Below are 21945 nucleotides of genomic sequence, written 5' to 3'. Positions count from 1 at the left end.
AATGGAAAGATAAAGGAATTTAATTTCGTGTAGACCTGCTCAAAAAACGAAAGAAATCACTTTTCAGCGCTTCGCGACTTCTATCAGGATCATCACCTGACACCCCGAACCTTCTGCTTTTCATGGTTCCAAAATACACTGCCAAGATTCTGTTTCTGAGCACTGAATATTTCAGTCTGCCTGCCTGCCTGGTGCAAATCAAGCTGATGTCAAACAGAGAAGATACGGAGAGTTGAGTGAAAGTTGAGAGAAAAGCTAAAGACACTGCGCGGATTGGATGTTAATTCCAGACAACAGATACACTCTTGTGGAGAAAGTATGATTCTCCTGAGCCCTCTGATAACTCTAACTCATTCTATCTTACAGACTTTCTCCACACACACACACACACACACACACACACACACACACACACACAGTATTTATGACTTGGCTGGTCCATCCAGAAACCTTATCTGCTAACTCAGCACAAAGTGCACTGTGCTGCCTCACGAAGACACACATATACACATACACACACACATATATATAGTATATGCACATACGCCATGAGTTTGTCTTCACATCTCGCCCATCGCAGTTTTTTTTTTCAGTGAAGATATGGTAAGATCTACCTTTCATCGCTGCTTACTCTGCTTTCTTTTCTTTTTTTTTCTTTTTTTTTTGCTTTTTCATCACCCAAACCTTGCCGTCACAGAGAACAGAGATGAAGGTTTTGTCAGGAGAGATTCTGGCTGCAGGCAAGCAGGCAGCACAGTGAAAAGTTTAAAAAAATAAAAAAAACACAAGACAGAGGAAGGTGGAGATAAAGAGAGAGAGAGAAAGAGAGAGAAGAAGGAACACGGGAAAGTGGAAAAAGAAAAAGGTAATGGGAGGTGTGAAGTGTCACTTGAGGAAAAGCAACTTGCCCACCTGGACAAGTACTCTCGAGGCTATGTTTTTCTCTTCTGAGGTGACGCTACGAATAGCTGACAGTGTTCTATTCCAGGATAAAGAAATTAGGCTTTAAGAGGCTTCTTTGAAATGCTGTTGTCCCTCTGGCGACCATCTAAGAATTGTTGACCATCTCAACTGCCTGAAGCCATGGCAAACCGAAACCGCTCAATGAAGAAGAAGTGATAGAAAATGCGTTGCCATATCTCTGCCATTTTACTAGGGATTAGAGCTTGTCTAGTTGTTGCTAAATATGCAACAGCTAAGCCAGGGAATGCAAATTAGCTGGAATTACCTTCCACTCGTAACTGCACTCACTGGCCAACTTACTAGCCACACCTGCTCAACTGCCGGTTATTGCAAATATCTAATCAGGCAACCACGTGGCAGCAACTCAACACATTTAGCCAAGTAGACATCTGCTTTAGTTTAAACCAGGCATCAGAATGGGGAAGAAAGGTGATTTAAGCGACTCTGAATGTGGCATGGTTGTCGGTGCCAGACGGGCTAGTCTGAGTGTTACAGAAACTGCTGATCTGCAGGAATTTTAATGCACAACCATCTCTAGGTTTTACAGAGAGCGGTCTGAATAGCAGAAAATATCCAGTGAGCGGCAGTTCTCTGGGAGAAAATGCCTCGGTGACGCCATGTGGTGGACCAGTACATTTGCATCACGGATGGGCAGCAGGCAAATCTGAAGCAACCATGTGATTCTAACATGTTAATATGGAAGGATTGTTTCCAGCACCTTGTTGAATATATGCCATAAAAAATGTCACGGTACTAGCAAGGTATACCTAGTGGCCAATGAGTGCACCCTGTGAATTGTAATAACAGCACGTGATATATACACCGTTCGGGCACAACATTAAAACCCCTGACAGGAGAAGTAAATAACATTGACCATCTTGTGACAATACAATGTTCACAATGTTCTACTGGGAAGCTTTTGGACCTGGCATTCATGTGGATGTTACTTAGATATGTACCCCTCACCTAGACCAGACCAGGCACCCCCACCCCGTTGCAATGACACACAGGCACACGCACAAAAACAGTTTAGGAACAACTCAAAAAACATGAAAAACAGCACGAGGTCTTGACCTGGCCTCCAACTTCACTAGATCCCAGACTAATCAAGTATCTGTAGGATGCACTGGAACAAGCCTGATCCACAGAGGCCCCTCCCCTCAACCCATAGGACCCAAAGGCCCCCACTAACAACATTCTGTTACTGACACCACAGGACACCCTCAAAAGGCCAATGCCCATTCTCTGATGAGTCACAAGTGTCTTGGACAAGGCACAAGACCTACACAGTATTAGGGAAGGTGCTCATAATGTTTTGCCTGATCAGTGTGCATCCCGATATGTTTTAAACACATTCTAAATTCAAAGTTTGCCTACAGTCTCAGCTCTAATTAATGTTAGCCTAGCCTTGCTACTTTATGAGCTCACTAAGCCCTGCGTCCTATTATTATTATACGACCTTTAAGAGTGTGTTACATTCTCATAGCTTATTTCTGTGCTGCAGACGTCCAATTGGCTTCCAATAGGCCTGTGTCAATAGCAAACAGAGTTATTCTATTGCACTGCTATGCAAATGGGGAGCATTTTACCGCCATCTATCTAATAAGACTGTAACTAAAACAGATTAGGCTATTTTATGAATACGTAGCACAGAAATGTGATGCGACTCGGCACATTAGTCTTCATTTAAGTTCTGTCAAAACCATTGATATTCACTTAACTGTCTTTTTATGAAGATTCTGACAGCCTGGAGGGTTGGTTAATAATTCTTAGTCATCCCTGAGTAAGATGCCAGTGATTTTATAACACATCAGGCAAGAAGCTCTGTACCGTGTCTTGCAATCTCCCAGACTGAATTGTGAAGCTTTAGTATGTTAACATATTGGCATTAAGCTGTAAATAGCTTAGGGTGATGAAGTAAAGCTATATTATGTCGGTCTGATCAATTTGCAGATGGCTTCGGAACAAAGAATTGGGGATTAAGGATGCTTCTTCCGATAACTCAAGAGCATACGTATGTGTTTGCATATGGTGAGGCCCCATTGAAAACTATTTTAAAACGAGTGTTTTTTCGAAGCTGTAAATCAGTTTAGATGCTGTGTGTATTTGTTAGGGGGTCAGCCTTTTCCTAATGCTGAAGAAACAAACGCTCAGAGGATGCATGGTATTTCAGTAGACTGTTGTGTACTTGGCAGTGTGGCAGAGGACACAGTGCGGAACCTGAACCCCATTTCCTCTCAAGCTGCGATCAAAGGAAAGCATTTGCTTGTTGACAAGCTAATTAGCACAAAGTATGAGTGCCACTCCAGGATCCTGCTAGTAGCTGCATGTAGCCTTAAAGAGATTGGATGGTCTTGGCTGGGTTCACTTCCTCTTTGATGGGTTGCGTTTGAGTCTTGCCAAGGCAGGTAATGATACTAAACTGGCAGTCATATGGCACACTGCTGTGAGTGTTCGCCCAAGCCTCCATCTTGCCAAAGATAAAATATTTGGGACATTTAAGGCCTTTAAAGGGGCGAAATGCTGCTTTTACATATTTAAAGCACACTTAGCTTGGAGGGAGTACAAGTAAAACATGTCAGGTAAGAATGCAACTGGATGGTTTGATTAATGCAACACTGTACAGACAGTTAGGGAAATCAGATACAACTTCTGTGAGGCCTGTGACTACACAAATGCATAGTATCCAGGCATTCACTGTGACACAGGACTATGTGTATTTATATCATCCACTCATCCCAAGCTGACCTACTGCAATAGCTTGGCTTAAGTAAGTTGTGTGTGACCTTTCTTGCATTGCTTGTGATATTTAACAAATTTCATAAGGTCACGGCATCAGTGCTCTTATCTTCCAGACCCTTGTTGTTGTGAGGCCTGGGATATAATTCTGTGTTCGCCGCAGCAAAGAGTCTGCAGAGCGTTTTCATCAGGAGGAAGAGGTCGGATGTGTGCCGGCGGTGTCAGAGTGTGTGCTCTGTGGTTTGTAATAAGAGAGGGCATAGTAGCTATTGAATCTGCTTTACAATGTGGCAATCCAAGATAATTGGACTGGAGTGCTGATCAGCAGAAAGTCAGAGACTCAGAGAGAGAGAGTGTTCCAGAACCTGGATCTATTAATGGTACGCAACATATGGGGAGGAGAGGGTCATGCTGGTGATGTAGTGAATGATTCAACTCAATAAGTACAGTATGGTCTATGTGAACTAAACATGCGGGGAAAATGGCAAACAGAGAGGGTGATTTGAAAGGAGGAAGGCTTGAGTTAGAGGGAGAGAGAGTGTGTGTCTTACTTGCCCTATTGGGCAAATTAGATAGAGAGAGAGAGACAGAGAGAGAGAGAGAGAGAGAGAGAAAGAGAGAGAGAAAAAACATTCCTGGTTATTTTCCAGATAGATAAAATTGCAGCAGAGAGGAGTGGAAAGACTTAAAACACAGCACTTCAAGGGGATGAGCTCACTCATTTTCCCCTTGTAGGCCTCTGGACTGCTTTCAGTACTCCCTGACAAGAACACACGGATATAACCTGACTCATAACGCACATTTACGAGCATTTCACAGGAATGAACTTGGGCAAATGATATTGTGTCGTTTGACATAATGTCTGCCATCCTGTGTGTGCGTGTGTGTGTGTGTGTGAGGCTGCTTGCGAACATATTTGCAATATCAACTTTATTAGGGTGATTGATAATGTTGCATTGCTCAGCTGCTGCCTGTAGTAAAAAAAAAACACCAATAAAACATCTTTAAACATCCTTGGGAAAAGTCATCAACCACCCCGCCCCCCATTCTGACCTAACAGCACTGCTATGGCAACAAAGATGGCCTTATATTTTTAATATGCCTTTTTCTTCTACCGTACTGTTTTGTATATAATAGACTTTATGTGAATGGATACTGTACATGACATAGAATAGTCACTTTATTTATCATCTATGCATATCCTGTAAGACAAGCTATACCCTTAAACACGTCTGCTCTGCAGACAGTTTTTATTGCATGCCGCTTTTCATCTCTAACTTCTGCAAGCGAATTTATGGCTGCTGCACTCGCTGGCACTAGAAAACATGCAACTGAGATCACACGGAGAGAAAAAGCGAGTCAAAACACATCAATATCTAAACGTTTTACTTCAGACTTCACAAGGTCCGTGGAGCAGGAAAAAAAAAAAAAAAGCACCCATATCAGCAACACTTTCCCAAAGGTAGAGAAATTCTGCGATTTAATTTTACTACGAGGGCTAGTCTCTCTGCCTGACACACTGTAGCACTGCGGTGCAATCATCCGGCTCGACTCTTCAACACCGGTTTTACTTAAACCTGCTTTCCTGCTGTAATGTCAGCAAATTACAAGTAAGTAGCGATTTGGTGGAGTCAGGGGAATAGTGATGGTGTGTGTGTGTGTGTGTAATGTGTGTGTGTGTGTGTGCGTGGTGCTTGCTGTGACAAAGTGTTATGGCTGCACTTGAGAAGGCGCTTTCTTCCAGCCACTGGAGGGGAGGACCCAGGGGAGCTGCAAGCTGACTCAGTCTCATCTGAAATGCTCCGACTAGGGTCTCCCAAGGGGGGGGGGGGGGACTCCCTCCTTCACAAAGCTCCCTTCAGAGCTCCACAGACTACCGAGGATTGCTCGGCCCACCCCCCGGGTGATATCACAGACCCGGCCCTTGAGAACACAATGACAGCGTGAGGAGGGAGTGTGACAGTCCAGTCCAACCAAATAAATAAATAAAACAAAACAATGAAAGACATTTCTCTTCACCTCTCCCCCCTCTCGATTCCTCGGTTGTCTATTTCCATCTCGCGCACACGCTCACACTTGCACAGAAGCAGCATATTCTCACGCATAAGCTAGCATTTTAGAATCCGTGTAAACATTCGATTCATGTTTTATTCTACGCGAGCACACAACCTCGGAATGATTGATGGCCGCTGAAGAGGAACACGACCGCACATGGTAAAACACGCCTGCCTCCTCACCACAGCCTAACCACGCTGCTACCAACGGCCAGCATCATCAAATGCGCATAAGCTGTGATTACACTGCATTCCGCGAAAGCTTCAAGTCCCGCCACACGTACGGGCGCATGTAAACACCCGGCCTGAGGGAGTTCCATCTAATTCAGATGGGTGGGAAGTGTAACAAGTTGGTCAAGCACACACTTCCAGCTTGTAACGTACAGAAGTATTGGTTTGCGTCCAGAAGGCACAATTTTGTGACCTTTTACTTTTTGGCATTTGGACAAAGATACAAGAAGAAATTAATTCTGTAATTGCACCGCCAAAATGCTAGTCAGCGGGATGATTTCGAGGCCACAGTGTTAAACATCTTTGTACACATCTGATACACAGAGTCTGAAGGAACATGAATTCTCCGAGCCTGTCTGGACACGGAGAGACGTGGACAAGTAAATGGCTTTTGAACTATTACAATCATTGCATTTCTGGATAGGATCAGGCTCTGGCTACTCCCACGGGTCTCTACACCTGAAGATCTTTCATCAACTCATTTGATTCCTCCAACCCCGTCCCTTTGATTAATTTCCTCCGTTTGTCCCCCAATTCCCTTTAGTCTTGTCAATTAATAAACCTTTTTAAGTGTTCATTAAATATAAGACAGCCAGCCAACTGTTTTTGATTTGAAACAGACCAGTAGCTGGAAAATATTAGCGATCTCGAGCTGGCAGCTGTTTCCAGCCTAAATGCCGAGGTTGATACCCTTTGTTACAATGTTGGCAATCAGAACAAAAGAATCAAAACAAAGTTCTAGCCAGCAGTTTTGTAATTGGTCATAATATTGCAGGAAAATGGGACTTCAGAAAACATGTTCAGTCTCTACCCAGCATGTTCAGTTTGGGCATCTATATGCTGAGAAGACACACTGTTGCTGTAGAGGGAAGATCTGGAGGCTTACAACATGTTCCTAATCAGGTAGACTGCTTGGTTATATAATCCTCATAGCTTATAAATAGCAGTCGTATAGGTCTGTGCCTAACGTGTTCTCACCGCAAGTGAATCTCTCCGGGGAGCAATTGCAAACAGGATAAGCCCTCCGCTTCTAACCAATGTCAGCTCTTTGATTTGTTCAGGAATAGAGTGTGGTTGCCATGTTCACTCCAGCCTAAACTAACCAACCTGCAGGGAAACACTTCCAGGAAGTGAAAGCAGTTGACTGTAGCTTCAGATATGAGAATATCGCCAATTTGACTCAACAGAGCCTGCAAACTATACCTTCTGTAAAAGCAAGACATCTAGTTCTTTCTGAACTTTACGTTTCCTTTCATAACACAAAACCACCGTTTGTGTATGTTCCAAACTCGAGCAGGGGTAACTTACCTTGCTCTGACGTCAACGTGTCACATGATCCGAAGCTGAATGCCAGCAGAGCCAGGGAGCAGCAGAGAAGCCACATGGTTCCACGCCTCCAAAAACGCCGCCTCACCTCGCCTCACCTCAGCCACTAGCTAATGGACGAACAAACAGGGAAAAAAAGGGGAAAGTCAAAAAAGTCGAACCCCGTCCTCCTTTCTGTCAGCACGCCACCCAGTCTGCTCGCCCCTCCGACAGCTGCACATTATGCTTGACTCCTAAATAGACGTTGATGTATATTTATGAGCCAGCCAGAGTTGATGTGTTAATTATGTGGTATGATGCGAGCTTTGTTAGCGGCATATGAATTAAGCAGCAATGTCCCTCATTAAGGAGTGTAACTCTATAAAGTCTGATCATAGTCATTATCCTGTCCATCTGGCTGGCCTTTGACTGGGCAGCTGCGGCACATGCGCACACACGCAAATTTAAATATGTCTTAAATGCGCGCGCACACACACACATCATCATACAACAAATCCAAGATAATAATAAAGTACACATATTGCTCTCTTCGGCATAATAAGACAACACAGCAAAACGCACACATGAAAGCTGCTTGGTTCAGCAACAAACAGACAATGGGTCCAAAACACACAAACACATCTGGAGACTATTCCAGTGGAGTCAAGGCCGCATGGTACCAGATGCTTCCACGTGGCCAAACAACACACACACACACACACACACACACACACACACACACACACACACATGCAGAGATTAAAGTGCATGACACGTGGAAATAATCACAGTATTTAGTCTCATCTGTCCCTCTCCCTTACTACAAGCTCCGTTCTTAAACACACACAAGAATGCGCATGCATAAACACACCGCCGCCTGCTTCCAGTCGCATAAACACGTCCCAGCCGACCCGGACTTGCCCTCAGCATGTGCGAGGACCCCATAACTCTGCGGTGTTTACAGGTACAGCAGGGCCCTCCAGGCAGGCAGGCAGGCAGGCAGGCAGGCAAGCAGACTGTGTCTCTGTACACACACCTGTCCCGTCTGCCAGGAGAAATGACCCTCACGCTCCCCCGGGGGTACACAATGTGGTGCTCTGGCCTGGCCGGGGACACGGTGCGAATACCGTCTAGCCTGACCCCGGCTGTCTGCGCAGAGAAGTTAACAGACACTGCGGTGGAGGACAGTGTGTCAAATTATGTTCCGAAACAACAAGGACAGCTTGACATGCCCCACATTGTGCATTCAATTTTGGGGACTGCTGAGTCAGAGTGTGGCTTTCATTGTTCCTTTTACACATTAAAAGGTTATCAATTTATGTTAAGAACCTAGATTAACTTGTACAAACATGCACATTACACAAATTATCTGTGTGCACAATTGCTGACAGCGTGGGCACTATTTAGGTGGAAGTAGCTTTTGAGCTAAATGGTGAGAATAGTTTAAAAACACGTTTCCTCCCGCAGTGAGACGGGTGGAAGCTAAATCAAAGGCTTTAGACTGCTGTGTGCGAGCTCTCTGCAGGCCATTATTACAGGCTTCATGCCACATGATCGCAATAATACAAAAGTTTGCACATAATACATAATGCATGACAGTGCGGTGAACACAGGCCATAGCTATTATTATCTGGCCACAATCCAAAACTATTTAATAGGCTTCCTTATATATGTTGCCATGGATGTCTATTTTTCTCCTCCTGTCTCTGGACCGCATCCACGGCTTGCTGCAGCAGATAAAGCCGGGATGGGGTTAGGCCACCGGGCTTGGCCGCTGGGCTGGCAGTGAGCCTGGTAAGCAGGCCTGTGAGTGATCGGGTCACTGTGTGTGGAGCCAATACAGGAAAGAACACAATGAGAGATCTGAACTCATTCCAGACCAATAAAACTGAAGACAAGAGCTGGTGGATAGAAGTGGGGACAGATATCCATAATCACACAGCCCCTATTTTTAGCCTCAGTTTGGATGTCTTTCCTTTGTCTATTTTTTTATTTAACGACTGACTGTCTCCCTTGAAGATACAGAGCTGCTAAGCGGTTCTAGAAGTCTTTTTGGATGTAGTTCCAGATGTTTATTTTCTCTTTTCAGAGCGAGGGGGGGGGGGGGTTAAATGCACACACCGATACTGTCCTACATAACAATAGAAGCAATCCGCGCTCAGTGCGTAGCAATTTTTGCTGTCATACATTTCATCATCGTTGCCACCGCTCACAGATGGAACAACAGCCACAACACAGGCTTGTTTAGAGGAACCCACTCTGACAGAGTTAAATGAAACATGTCCTCTCGATAGCCCGTCAAGAGAATTGCTTATTAGGCACCCAGACGTGGATGATTAAATAACAGCGAAACCAGTAGCCCACTGTTTGGAATACTTTGCATCTGTTTAAACGGGAGAACCCGGAGCAAATGTGTCAGTCACTGCCTTTCCATCTGTCTCTGCCAGCATGCTGCGGCAAGGAGATTGATAGACGGCTCGTTCACAGGCTATCTGCTTCCAATCTTCCCAGCGCTATCTCACAAATACAAACACGCACTCCAAGAGCGGTTTTGCTGCTGTGCTGTGAAAACATACTGTTGACTGGCCTGCCGGGTTGTGAACCTAACTGAATTCTCATAGAGAAACCCCTCTGAGCAGAGGATGGATAGTGAAGTGCAGTAAAAAAAAAATAATAATAAAACAGCTTGAAATTCGACCATTAAAAAAAGGAGGTCCTGCATAATGAGTGGACAGGGGAGACATTCACGAATACATTCATTAACACAGAAACACATTTATATACAGTAGAGCATGTATGCTGCAGAAGGAGAAAGGGGCAGAGATACAAGAGATATATAAATTTGGTCCCAGAGCAGAAACATGAAGTCAGTCTGACAGTATTCACACAGGCACACTCACAGAGGTGCAAGATCTTCTCCACCATGCACTACAGTGGCTGTGACAAGCAAAGCTGATGGTCAGCCGTGAGTGTCTGTGGCAGTTGTTTTGGTGTCCGACAACTATTCTGTGATTGGTCAGAAACTGGAAGTGGGCGTGGTTAATGTGGGAAAGCGGAAATACTAGCAGCCACTAGCTGTGAGCTACCAGATGCTAATATTAAAACTTTGAAACAGTTTGCCTCTGAGGGCCCGTCCACACGGAAACGCAAAAACGCCGAAACGCCGAAACGCAGAAGTTTTTCATCGTTTTGGCCTTTCGTCCACACGTATCCTGTAAACGCATAGCCCTACAACGCACTTTTCTGAAAACGGGTCCCAGGGTGGAGAAATTCGCAAACGCAGCTCTTGCGTTTTCATGTGGACGGCGAAAACGGGGAAAACGTTGACGTCATCGCCACACTCCCGAGCAGCCTTCCACATCCCGCGAGACGTCTCGTAACAACATCAACAACAATGGCGGACTACATGCTAGTTTTCCTGCTGGAGAAGATATTGAGCCTATTAGAGTTACTAGGGCAAAATATCATGCTCCTGTGCCACCACGCTGAGCAAAAAAGGCGATTTGTAAACAGCGCTCAAGATTTGTGCGCATGCTCCGCCTCTTCCTCTCCGTTTTTGGTGAATTTCTGAAACTGAAACAGCGCCACCTATAGGCCTGGAATATGAAGTAGCGTTTTCGGTCGTGCTGAAACGGATCCGTGTGGATGCGGATATTTCTTGAAACGATGATCGAAAACGGAGAGGGAAAAGATCGTTTTCGTACGTGTGGACGAGGCCTGAATATTAGGCAGGCTCAGAATTCCACTGCATTGTCTTTTTTCATTTTATTTTATCCTTGTATTTTATCTATCTATCTATCTATCTATCTATCTAACCTTTGCTGTGTATATGACCATGAACTTCTTAAATCTTGAGTCTTGAAACTTTTATTCTTTGGCATTTAATTTAGTTCGAGAACTGTTCTTTTTATCATGGCTTTTTATTGTTTTACTGTTTAACAGCGTTGTTAATACTCTTTATTGTCTTTGCTTTTGTGTTGACTGTGTGTTGATGTTTTATACATTGTTACACGCCTTGACTACTCTGTACAGCGCTTTGGTCAACATTCTTTGTATTAAAACATGCTGTACAGATAAGTTGACACTGACATCTGACAATTTCCTCGCTTCCTAGCCTTCCCAGCTAATAGTACAGTAGCTGTTCCGGTTACCCAAAAGAGTTAATTCCTTTTGTGTAGGCGGGGAAATTTAGCTGGGTAGTCTTTGCGGTGAGTTCAAATGCAACTTTTCAGCCTTTGTTGTTAGTAGATCTTAAACGGGGAGTTGGTGTTTTTTTACCTTCAGGGAAACCAGGTGCAAAACTTCAATTGGAAAATCAAAAAGTCAATTGCTGTTTACAAAATGCTTCTTGCAGGGCTGATTTGAGTAAGGGTTTGATTCCTATTGTGAAAGAACAGAAATTATAGTTGGCCTGCTGCATGAACTGCATTCCTGAAATGAATGTTCGCTAGCATCTCTGTATGGCTGTACTGTTGCACAGCAAGACTTTCTGCAAAGTGCTAATGTCTCTGTGCTGACATGCATACAGCGCATTGATAGTGCTAATGTTCGGATGTTAAGCAGGTATAATGACACGCGTTCACCTTGTTAGTTTAGCATGTTAGCACTTCCTAATTAGCACTAGAGAAATGCAGCTGATGCTGGTGGAAATGCCATTACCAAACCAAATTCTAACTAAGACTGTAATTAGAACTAGTCCTGCGGGGAGCATACATGTAAATTTCATGCAGATAGTTGCTGAGGCATCTCTCTCAAAACCACAGGTGTGAAACTCATGATGATGCTACAGGAAGAGACAGGAGATCATACAGTCAATGGAATCCGCCCTACTGATTTCCTGAACTGATTTAATTCTGATTCACACGGTCCTAGTTCCATTCAACATCGATTCTTGTAGAGAAATTTCAGTCCCAAACACTTTTATTTAGTTGTGAAAGACATTTTCACAAAACAATATTTTACCTCTAGTTGGCACATCTTACATATGGCTTTGCTTTTGTGCAGCTCTTCTCTGTTGTCATACTTTTTGACCCTGGTCTCAAGGTGGTAGCCCCTGTCTCCCTCAAACCGAATCTCGAGCCTATGTCAAATTTTGAGCCAAAGCACTTCGTATATGTTGACATTTCACAAGATGAGAGAAGATTTTGAGCTGCACGTTGCGTTAAAGAAAGGATGGGGGCTGAGAGATTCTAGGACATTAGGTTTCTTCCACTGTGGTCCAAGAATATCAGTACAGAATCAAAGACATTCCAGTCTGGCGGGGCTCTGACAAACACACTGGCTAGCAGACCAACATCTCCCTTCATAGAACCACACTCCTACAAAAGTTGATATCTGTCAGTGTGCTGCTTGATGCCTTCCAAAGTTCTTTTTGCTGGACCCAACATGAACAGGCAAACTCTTCCTAAAGAGGAAGCTTTGGACGGGGCTCAAGCCACCCTGAGAGTACTCCTGTTAGAACAGGAGTGCAAAAAAGCTAACTAAAAGATGCCCCGAGGCTTTGATTGGCACTTCAGATATCCACTGTCCGGGAGCAATAGAAACTTTCAAACAAGCACAGGTAATACCCAGACCTGTATGACACTCAGGAGGGGCAAGTTTGTACTGGTCTTACATTCTGGGCATCGTTCAAGGCCTTTAACTGAATATTTGTGCGCGAGAAGGCGGCCAGCAAAAGTAGGGAGTGGTAAATACACTTTAACAACACATTTGCTCAGAGCTACCTGGAAGTTCCATGGATGTTTTCGGTCCACTCGCAAACTCGCAAAAATGATGCCAAGTGAGTCCGAATCTGATGACACGACCTACTTGGCCCCGAGCCCATGCTATGCACGGCTGACTCAGCCTGCAGCGAGCAGATGACCCGCTGCCTTCCTTCAGCTTGACTGTACGTTTCTGATATGCAATAATATTCACTTCACCGCTGACCCGTGCGAGCAAAGAGTCAGCCGGTTTACACAATTTGCTGCAGGCTCATAGCGCAGGGATATGTGAAACAGATACTGCAGGGGGATTCTATAGGAAGCCTGCAGTCAAGTTAAGCGAGCAACACTTAATGTGTAATTAAATTCAAGGGCATCAATTTGTAACATTAATGGGGCAATATCTCCTACTGTCTCAAGAAAAGAGAGGAAACTATTACTGCGGCAATTCCCTAGAGGCACTGCCGCCTCAACGATTTATACCCTTTGTAATATATAAGGGAGATAACAGTTTTGATAAAATGGCCACTCCAAAAAAAGATCACTAATGTTTACTACAGATGAGCATGCAAAATATTTAAAACAGAACATTTCGTTCTGTGGTGTGGGGGCGGGAGAACGAAAAAAAAGAAATGTTTCCCTTGGAAACCCTAGGAGCCTGTGTTTGTGTGTCTGTGTGCAGCCCCTGCACACACAGGATACAAAAGACAGCAAACACAGGATAGCTGAGTAATGAGGAAAGCAGATGTGACTGTGGCATTCAAGTCTACCTCTCTGAACTTCCCTTTTGGTCCCCCAGGTAGAGGAAAGAAGTTTGAAGACAGACGCCAGATTAGCACTCTGACAATGTTTAGTTTTGTAATCGGCCGCTATCTGTATGATTCAAACTGTTCCATGCCACGGGGTTTGGATGCCAGCCACAAAGATTTATAGTAACAGGCCGTTATGTGATGTGTCCAGGCCTGGCTTGGATATGAGGGGAAAATCAGCATCACTTTTGCCAGAGGCTCTCAAGCAGTGCTTTAAAAAAAAAAAAAGTTTCTCACAAAATCCAACTACAAGTACCATGCGTCAGGACCACTGAGGAGATATAACTTTAATGATCTCCACTGGGAGATATAGGGAGTTTAGAGTACTCTGGATAAGCAGTGGGTTCACAGTGGATTTGTGGTATATATTTGGTCATCCACTGCATGGCTGTAATATTCCCATGTGAGGCATTTACCCATCTTGCAAACCTTTCATCGTAAAGTTTTCACACACTCTACAAACCGTAGCCTTGTCGTTTTTTGCCAATATGTTAAAGCCAACAACTTTCACAAAAGTCCATAAAAGGCATACCTTCAACTGCGGAGAAATCCACAAATGTGCGACCTCATTAATCCGTAAATAAATGCACGTCTGAGTCCAAGGAAGCGGACTGGGGAATGCGCGCACTGCAATGCAAGCGCAATAATCCAGTAAGGTTTTTGTCCCTCTTGACTTTTTTTTCTTTTCTTTTCTTGAGGGCTTCTTGCACGGAGAAAGGAAAAGAGAAAAAAGTTGCTGCAAGACTGTCCGTGTCTAACTTTTCCCCTCCCCTCTTTCTGTCTCTCTCTCTCTCTCTCCCTCTTGCTACTAAATCCCGAGCGCCTTTCTCCCTCTCCCACCCTCTCCTTGCTTTCTCTAGGTCTGTCGCTCCCTCCGGTTTCTTATTACTTTGTCTCTCGGTCTCTGTCTTTCCCTCCTGCTTGTCTCTTAACCAGTCACTTTTCAACAGCCCCATTCCTCCGTTTCTCCCTTCCTTCCCCCCCTTTCCTCTTCTCTTCTCTCTCATGTTGGGAGACTCCTCAGAGAAACGTGTGGTGACATCACCTTGTCCACAGTTCTGGAAAATAAGCCTGGGGTGTCTCTCTAATCTCTCCACCAAGCTGTTCCAGGCCTCTAACCTCTCTTTACCCTCTACCCCCTACCCCTCACCCACTCCTCCTCATCTCCCTCCATCTCCACCCCCCCTCCCCTCCCCCTCACCTCTCACTGTTTGATTCATGGCATACTGGAGGGGTAAAGAAGTCTCGGCTTCAACTCTGTCTATGTTAAAGCTCCGTATTAGGGCGAGAAGTACAGATTACGACGGGGCGGCTGGTGCGTTACGGAGAAGAATTTACTCCATTAAAATTAATGAACTTACTTATCATGCTTACCTGTGATTGAAGGCCAGGTCCACAGCTACCATATTGTTTAAGCGCTGGGTTTTATTGCATCCAATCCATAAAGTGGCCTCGGTTGCAGCCCCCTGACCATTCAGAGACACTCCTCTTAACAGCCGCATAAATTCCACCTTTATTGTCAGTAAGTAAATAGTTGAGGAGGCAAATAAATATCACTTTGCCATTTGATTTATGCACGCCTCCCCCTTTGCCACAGTTGAACGGGTACTGAAGCGTGCTTACATCTTCGGGATATTTATTTCTGTCCTCCGCTGAGAGGTCAGCTTCACCAAGTCATTATCTTTCACCTTCCTCATTAGCTTCAACCTTTAGTTGGAAAGAAAGAAAGAAAGAAAGAAAGAAAGAAAGTGGAGAAGAAAGTCGAATCCAGTCACTCAACTTCATCAACGACTTTGCCAGCTGTCTGGTATCGCCGCAAATGCTTCGAGTTACGAGCTCACCCGGATGCGACCTTCGCGAACTTACAACACGGCTGGAAACAAGGTCGTTCAGCCACTGTCTGTGGGCCATCTGGACAAGTGTGTATGTGCACGTGCTGATGGCTCAATACTATGGAGGCAAAACAAGACAGAACGCAATAATTTCCATCAGTCAGAACTGGCAAGGCTTATAGTCCCCTTTTTCAGTTTTTGAATTTCTGTCATTGTCTAGGAACATATACACGTTTTGACTCTGTACTTTGGAGTAAAGTTTACTAGTTAGATATTTTAAAACTTAACCATGTGTTTTGATCTGAACTGAATTTAAGAAACTTTTCAAACGCAGTGGTTGCAAGGTTGGTCAGACTTACAGTAGCCAGACTACATTATATATACACCGATCAGACATAACATTAGGACCACGGACAGGAGAAATGAATAACATTGACCGTCTTGTGACAATTCAATGTTCTGCTGGGAAACTTTTGGACGTAGCTTTCATGTGGATATTACTTAGACATGTACCACCCACCTAGACCAGACCAGGCACCAAACGGCGTATCAATGACACTGGCAGTAGCCATCCACAGCAGAATGCAGCCTGACACAGGCACACACACAAAAACGGTTTAGGAACAACTCAAAAAACATGAAGAACAGCACAAGGTGTTGACCTGGCCTCCAAATTCACTAGATCCCAAACCGATCAAGTATCTGTGGGATGCACTGGAACAAGCCTGATCCACAGAGACCCCTCCCCTCAACCCATAGGACCCAAAGGCCCCCACTAACAACACTGTGTTTACCCCGACTTCACTGAGATGCAGCAGCCTCATGTCACAGAACAATGGCGGCGCCCATGGAGATGCACACCATGAATGTTTTTGGGTTTTTTTGGGTCATACTAGATATCATCATATTACACAACATGGCTTTTGCGTGGGGATATGTCGCCATAATCTCTCTGCATAAAGTTGTTAGATGAAGTGCAGCCCAAAGTTAAGAAAAACAACGAACAAGTCTGACAGGGAGGAGGTTTGTTGAGAGTCTACCTTTAGCTTTCAGCACAGAGAGAAGCATTGCCGGTGGAAAAACTTTGGGAGACCTCAATTTCGATCATTGTCAGTAACTTCGGAAACAAAACAAATATTATCTTATCGCGGTCAGCCGTGTTTGTTGTTTATGTTCAACTTGGTTCTCTTGAAACGCTTTGAGGTCGCATCTAGTACACCATCATCGACATTAACATCCATCATCCCAGCTTTCCGGAATGCAGCATTACACTTGGTATTTTCAGCCACTATGAATACCTGGATGGTGTACTCATATTAAGAGTCAAATGGCTGTGTCATGGTATTAAGTTTTCAACTCTTTCTGTTTGGTTTTCCTTGATTCTTGTTTCATTTTGAAATGGTCTCTCTACCTGTGTCTTTCAGTTAGTAGTACTTCCTGTCTCTGCGATTGTTTGCTCCTCCCTAATTGGTCTTACCTGTGTCTTATTCCATTATTAGTTCTCAGTGTGTGTATATAGTCCTGCCTCTCCCTTTAACCATTGCCAGTTCATGTGTTTGATTACCCTGAATATACCTGTGTTCTTCTCTATACGTTCTCCCTTGTTTTGTTTTGTTTTTTGTGGTTCCTCACTTGCGCGCCCTCGTTCTCTGTTTTGCCTTCTTGGTTTTCTGGATTATCCTGCTTCACCCTACAGCCCTTTTTGTTACTTCCACTGTTAAGTCGCATTAAACAGATCTTGACAATTTCATCCTGCCTTGCTTCAACGTGTATTCCTACATTTGGGTACTCCCTTTCCCTGCCAAACCTACAAGTTGAGCGTGAAACGATGGACACAGACATCTTGGCTGCGTTGTGCCAAGCAATTTTCAAGCTGAATGGCAGAGAAAGCAACAGTTGTTCTACAAATCAACACAAAGTGTATTTTTCCGTAAGCCCCTCTCTTCTATTGTTAGTCTACCGGGTTGATCTAGTAGTCGTTAAGGATTTGGCAGCTAGCGTTAGCTTGGTAGATCAGTCAGTCAAGTGTTGTAATTTCCAGTGAGTGCACAACTTGTCATGTTTGATCTGCAACACTAGCCTATTGAAATTCACACAAAACGCATGTAAGTATGCACATAGTGTACTTCCTGGAAGTGAACCAGCAGTACACATTTTGAGACGCAGTTTTTGTCTGTGTGAGCGTGATAGCAATTAGCAATATGCCAGTGTCTGAGTACAGGCTCACAGAGATGCTAATGGCTGCATATTTGAATATAGTGAATATGCATGCCTTGTTGAATGAATAAAACAAAAAAGTTTGTCAAATTAAGAGATTAGAATTCAGAACACTTAAACTGAATAATTTTATCCTCTTTTTCAGTGCTTAAAATTTCGTAGCATTGACACTTTGCAGTGGGGTAGTTTTATAAGGTTAAAACGGCCTACAGTTTTCTTCATGTGCAGTGAAAGGGTAACATGCATCAGCTCTCCATCCAAACAGCCACTTAACTGTTACTTTCATGAAGTCTTGGTAATTTCATTGTTGCCATTAGTATTGTAAACTGGGAGGCACAGATTGCAGACTTCCCAAACACACAGACACTGTTTCATGTACACTTCCTCGCTGCTTCACAAACACTCTTTCATCATAATCGACTTGTAGCTACCTACCTGCTCCACTTTGCCATTGTCAATAAATGTCATGATTACGGAGGAGAGATAATCTCTCCGCCAAAGTTTTCTGCCGCTATGTAGCTCCAGATCAAAACTTGCCAATGCAGAGGAGAATTGCTATAATAATTACTAGACCTTCCCCTTCAAAGGTGCTCTGAGTGTTCGCGCGCGACAGAAGGAGAAGAAGAGAGAGGACTGACAAGAAAGATGCAATTATTTTGAAGCTCTCTGTATTATACATGAAAGGATGCTGTTTCAGAGCCCTCCCGAGAGCTACATATGGTTAACAGATTTGTCTTCTCTTCCAATTCTTCACAGCTCTACTATGCGTACAAGAGAATCAGGCCACGCCGCGGCATGCGACTACAGTTTCAATGAGAATTGATGTAAATGCTCCAGTTCACATGCATATGAGACATTCATATCTTCCCCTGGTGGGACTAAATTGTGATGACAACCCTGAGAGACGCAATTATGAAGGCTTCATCATGAAAAAAAAAGGGGAAACAAAAGACAATGAAACAAAATAAAAGATTGCCACGAAGGATCGATGACAGAGATATAAACATAAAATTCTGAGCCTCGAGGGAAGTTCCGACGAAACTGGCCCGACTTCAAATCACTGTCTGTGCTGTTGTTAAACAAATTGACAGGGAGCACAAAGCTTCCAAGCATGGCCTGGTTAGGCTGGGCCAAGTTTTCCTGGCTTTGTGTGCGTGTGTGAGTATATAGGTGTGTGTACGTGCTAGTGCGATCCATTACAATCACACATACTGCGCATGGTGGGTGGGTGGGTTTGGCCGAGTTCCAGCTCTCAGCTGGGGAGCATCCCTGAAAAAGGAGGATCAATGAGCCAGTCAACCGGCATCGTATGGTGGTCTGAAAACCTTCCATGATTTACGAGACGCGAGGCCTCGGTCTAACCGGCTTCAGTCTGTCAGCGCTCACAAGTTTCACCTCACCTTCTGTTCAACTTTAGCTCTGCCCGCCGCCTCTATTTCCCATGCACCAGCACCACATTTATTAACAGTGCGCACCACTTTTAAAATTAAGTAGGTCTTCTCATTTTAAGCTCCCTTTAGTTCATCTAATTAAAAATGAGCGGTAAAGCAATCCGGGCTGATTACAGCTGAGGGCTCTTGGGGTTTCTGCTGCACAACAGAGTCAGAAGTTTTTGCAGTGAGACAGGAAGGAATTGCACCTGTTGCAAAGCCCTCTAGGGGGTACTCCAGGACTGGTCAAAGTCCCTGTTACAGGCGTCCCTGGGTGGGTATGAGGCTCCAAGAGTGGGCCGTCCATATGTGTGCACATGTTCCCTTCCATCTTCCTTTTGTCTCTTGATCCTCTGTCTCTCCATCTTCATTCTTCCCCGCCCTCCTCTTCCATCCTCCCTCATTCATCTCCTCCCAGGCCCCCGCCTCATGTTATCATGCACAGCTGTAGTCATGTTGGAGATGGACTTTCCCTCTCTTTTCTCCCACTCCCTCATACCCATCTCCAACGGTCTTTCTCTCCCTCGGTAACTATGTGAGGCACGGGGAGTGAATGGATCCTGGCAGCGTCTTTATTGGCTCAGTTATTTCCACTGCATGCTCCCCTGCTCCCCTAAGAGGATGAAGGATTGGGAGGGAAGCGAGCACTGAAAGAAGGGCGTAGACGGGCCGGGCGGATAGGCGTTGCTTCGGCACAGATGAGGAAGTGCACTGAGAAAAAAAAAAGAAAAAAAAAGAGGGAGAATGAAAAAGAAAGAAAAGGCGCAGTTAGTGAACCTTCACACATGCGTGGTTAAAGCATAGCGCACACACACAGCTGAGGAGTAGATGCAGACAGTGCGCTCGGCGAGTCCTGTGCATCCTCTGTGTAGACACAGCAGTGGTTTCTATTTCAAGCATGAGTGCCGATATAAATCAGTCACTCAATGAGGAAAGAGATACCCACAAATTCTTATAGATGGGCAGACGCACAGAACACACTCCAGCACACACCACTGAATTAGTGCTAGGAACCCCTGTTTTGATAGTCATTAAAGGCCTCAGTACACTTATATGTACTTGTGAATTGGCTTGACACCCAACACCGGCTCCTGCTGACTGATAATGTAACCGAGGTATCGGCTTAGCATGTAAAAAAAAATGTGTGTTTGTGTGTGTTTGTGGATCGCCTCGGTTTGCTGGTCTGCGTTATTGCCGCAATAAGCCATGGAATAAAAGTCAAACTGCCAGGCAGTGAGCTGAAACATTCCCACTGCTGCAGCAAACCAGCAACTTAAGTTACAACGCCACCACACACCGAGCACCCTTCGGATTTAAGACTCGAGCTACAACGCCGTAATACGTTACTAAAGTCTAATTTGCCCGTCGTGACATCGGGGAGAAGCACGAAATAGAGCGCCATAAAGAGAAGGAATGAGATCAATAAAGAAAAGAGCGAAAGATAGTTACTGAGAGAGATGGGGAAGGAGTTTTGGGGGGCGGGGGGGTGGATGAAAGAGGAGATTAAGTGTGCCACATCCTGCACCATGACGACGAGCATGTGGATCCGATTTGTCCAACTGACACATATTCCAACAACAGCTTTCCATTTCCACTCAGTCTTTCCATCCAGAGGAAAAGGTTCGGAAAGCAGGGATGGGGGATGGGTCTGTGGAATATGCTGACACAGGCTAATGAGAAAGGGGAAAAGTGGGGGAGAGATACAAAGAGACATGCAAAAAGAAGGAGAGAGAGCGAGAGAGGCCAAAAAGTTGTGGAGAGCGGTGGAGGAAATACAGTAGCTGAGGCAGTAGTTTTCCATTGGAGTCTGGAAAGAGTTGGTGCACTCGGAGCCAGAAGCCTCTGTGGTCACATGATCACTACGCCACGTTACTCTGGAGCTGATGAGACATCACTGCTTCCAAGACTTTGGAGAGAGCGCGATTGTCTCACTGCCAAGTTTTCCAAACATGCTGCATAAACTTAACATGAGTGTCCCATGCCTGCATGCCAAAAGATTTCTTTCCACATAAACTGTAACACAGTCAGCTCTTGTTCGGACGGTTCCCACTCTTTTTTTTCGCCCCCGGATTAAATCATAAATGGGCTACGTGTGCTCTGATTGAACTCGTAGACTTCCTGGATTCAAAAGAAACATGCATCTGTCTTATGCGCGACCCAAAATGCAAATGCAAAGGATGTGCCTGGACATATGTCTATGTAATTACAGTCGTTCTTGATATTCACCGTACGTTATCTGGTCCAAATATTTTCCTGATTACACCTGTGCAGTCACTAAGGAAACAAGCCTCTGCCTGAGTCTCTACAGCACTGTGTCAATGCTGTGCTGTCCAAAACATACAATTATCCAAGGTAGACGATCCAGTATCGTTCTTGAGACAAAAGAAAATGCCGTTTTTGGTAACATTAGACATATGTTACAAACGATTTTAGGACATTTTAGGTGCTTGGAACCATATATACAAGTGTGCCAACAGGTAAGGCAGACGACTGCCTGGGGTCGCAGGCCGACCGCCGCTCACTCAACCCCCTTACATGTCGTTCACATGACATGTGCAAGTAGTTAAGAATGACAATGCCGGCCAATTCAAAATTAAAGCAAGTTCTCTCTCTGGCGGTCAAAAAGAAATAGGAAGAGGAGAAAGGAAAGCAAGACTGTGATA

The 21945-nt window shown here is 44.6% G+C and overlaps 1 protein-coding gene across 3 annotated transcripts in view; it reads right to left on the bottom strand.

Moving 5' to 3' along the window:
- The window catches only part of col16a1 (collagen, type XVI, alpha 1), a 68340-nt gene extending 53654 nt beyond the window's left edge, over nt 1-14686 (bottom strand). For all 3 annotated transcript variants that reach the window (XM_084563379.1, XM_084563381.1, XM_084563380.1), the window contains exons 1-2: nt 14336-14686; nt 7296-7423 (exon numbers count right to left, since the gene is read on the bottom strand). In XM_084563379.1, the coding sequence (XP_084419505.1) occupies nt 7296-7371 (76 nt within the window). In that variant the 5' untranslated portion in view covers nt 7372-7423; nt 14336-14686. The remainder of the gene's footprint in view (nt 1-7295; nt 7424-14335) is intronic.
- Between the last annotated feature and the right edge of the window lie 7259 nt (nt 14687-21945).

The sequence above is a fragment of the Chelon labrosus genome, assembly GCF_963514085.1.
Source record: "Chelon labrosus genome assembly, chromosome: 16".
NCBI classification, from domain to species: Eukaryota; Metazoa; Chordata; class Actinopteri; order Mugiliformes; family Mugilidae; genus Chelon; species Chelon labrosus.
Note: the sequence above shows the minus strand (reverse complement) of the source record. Positions and strands in the feature narration are given on the sequence as shown.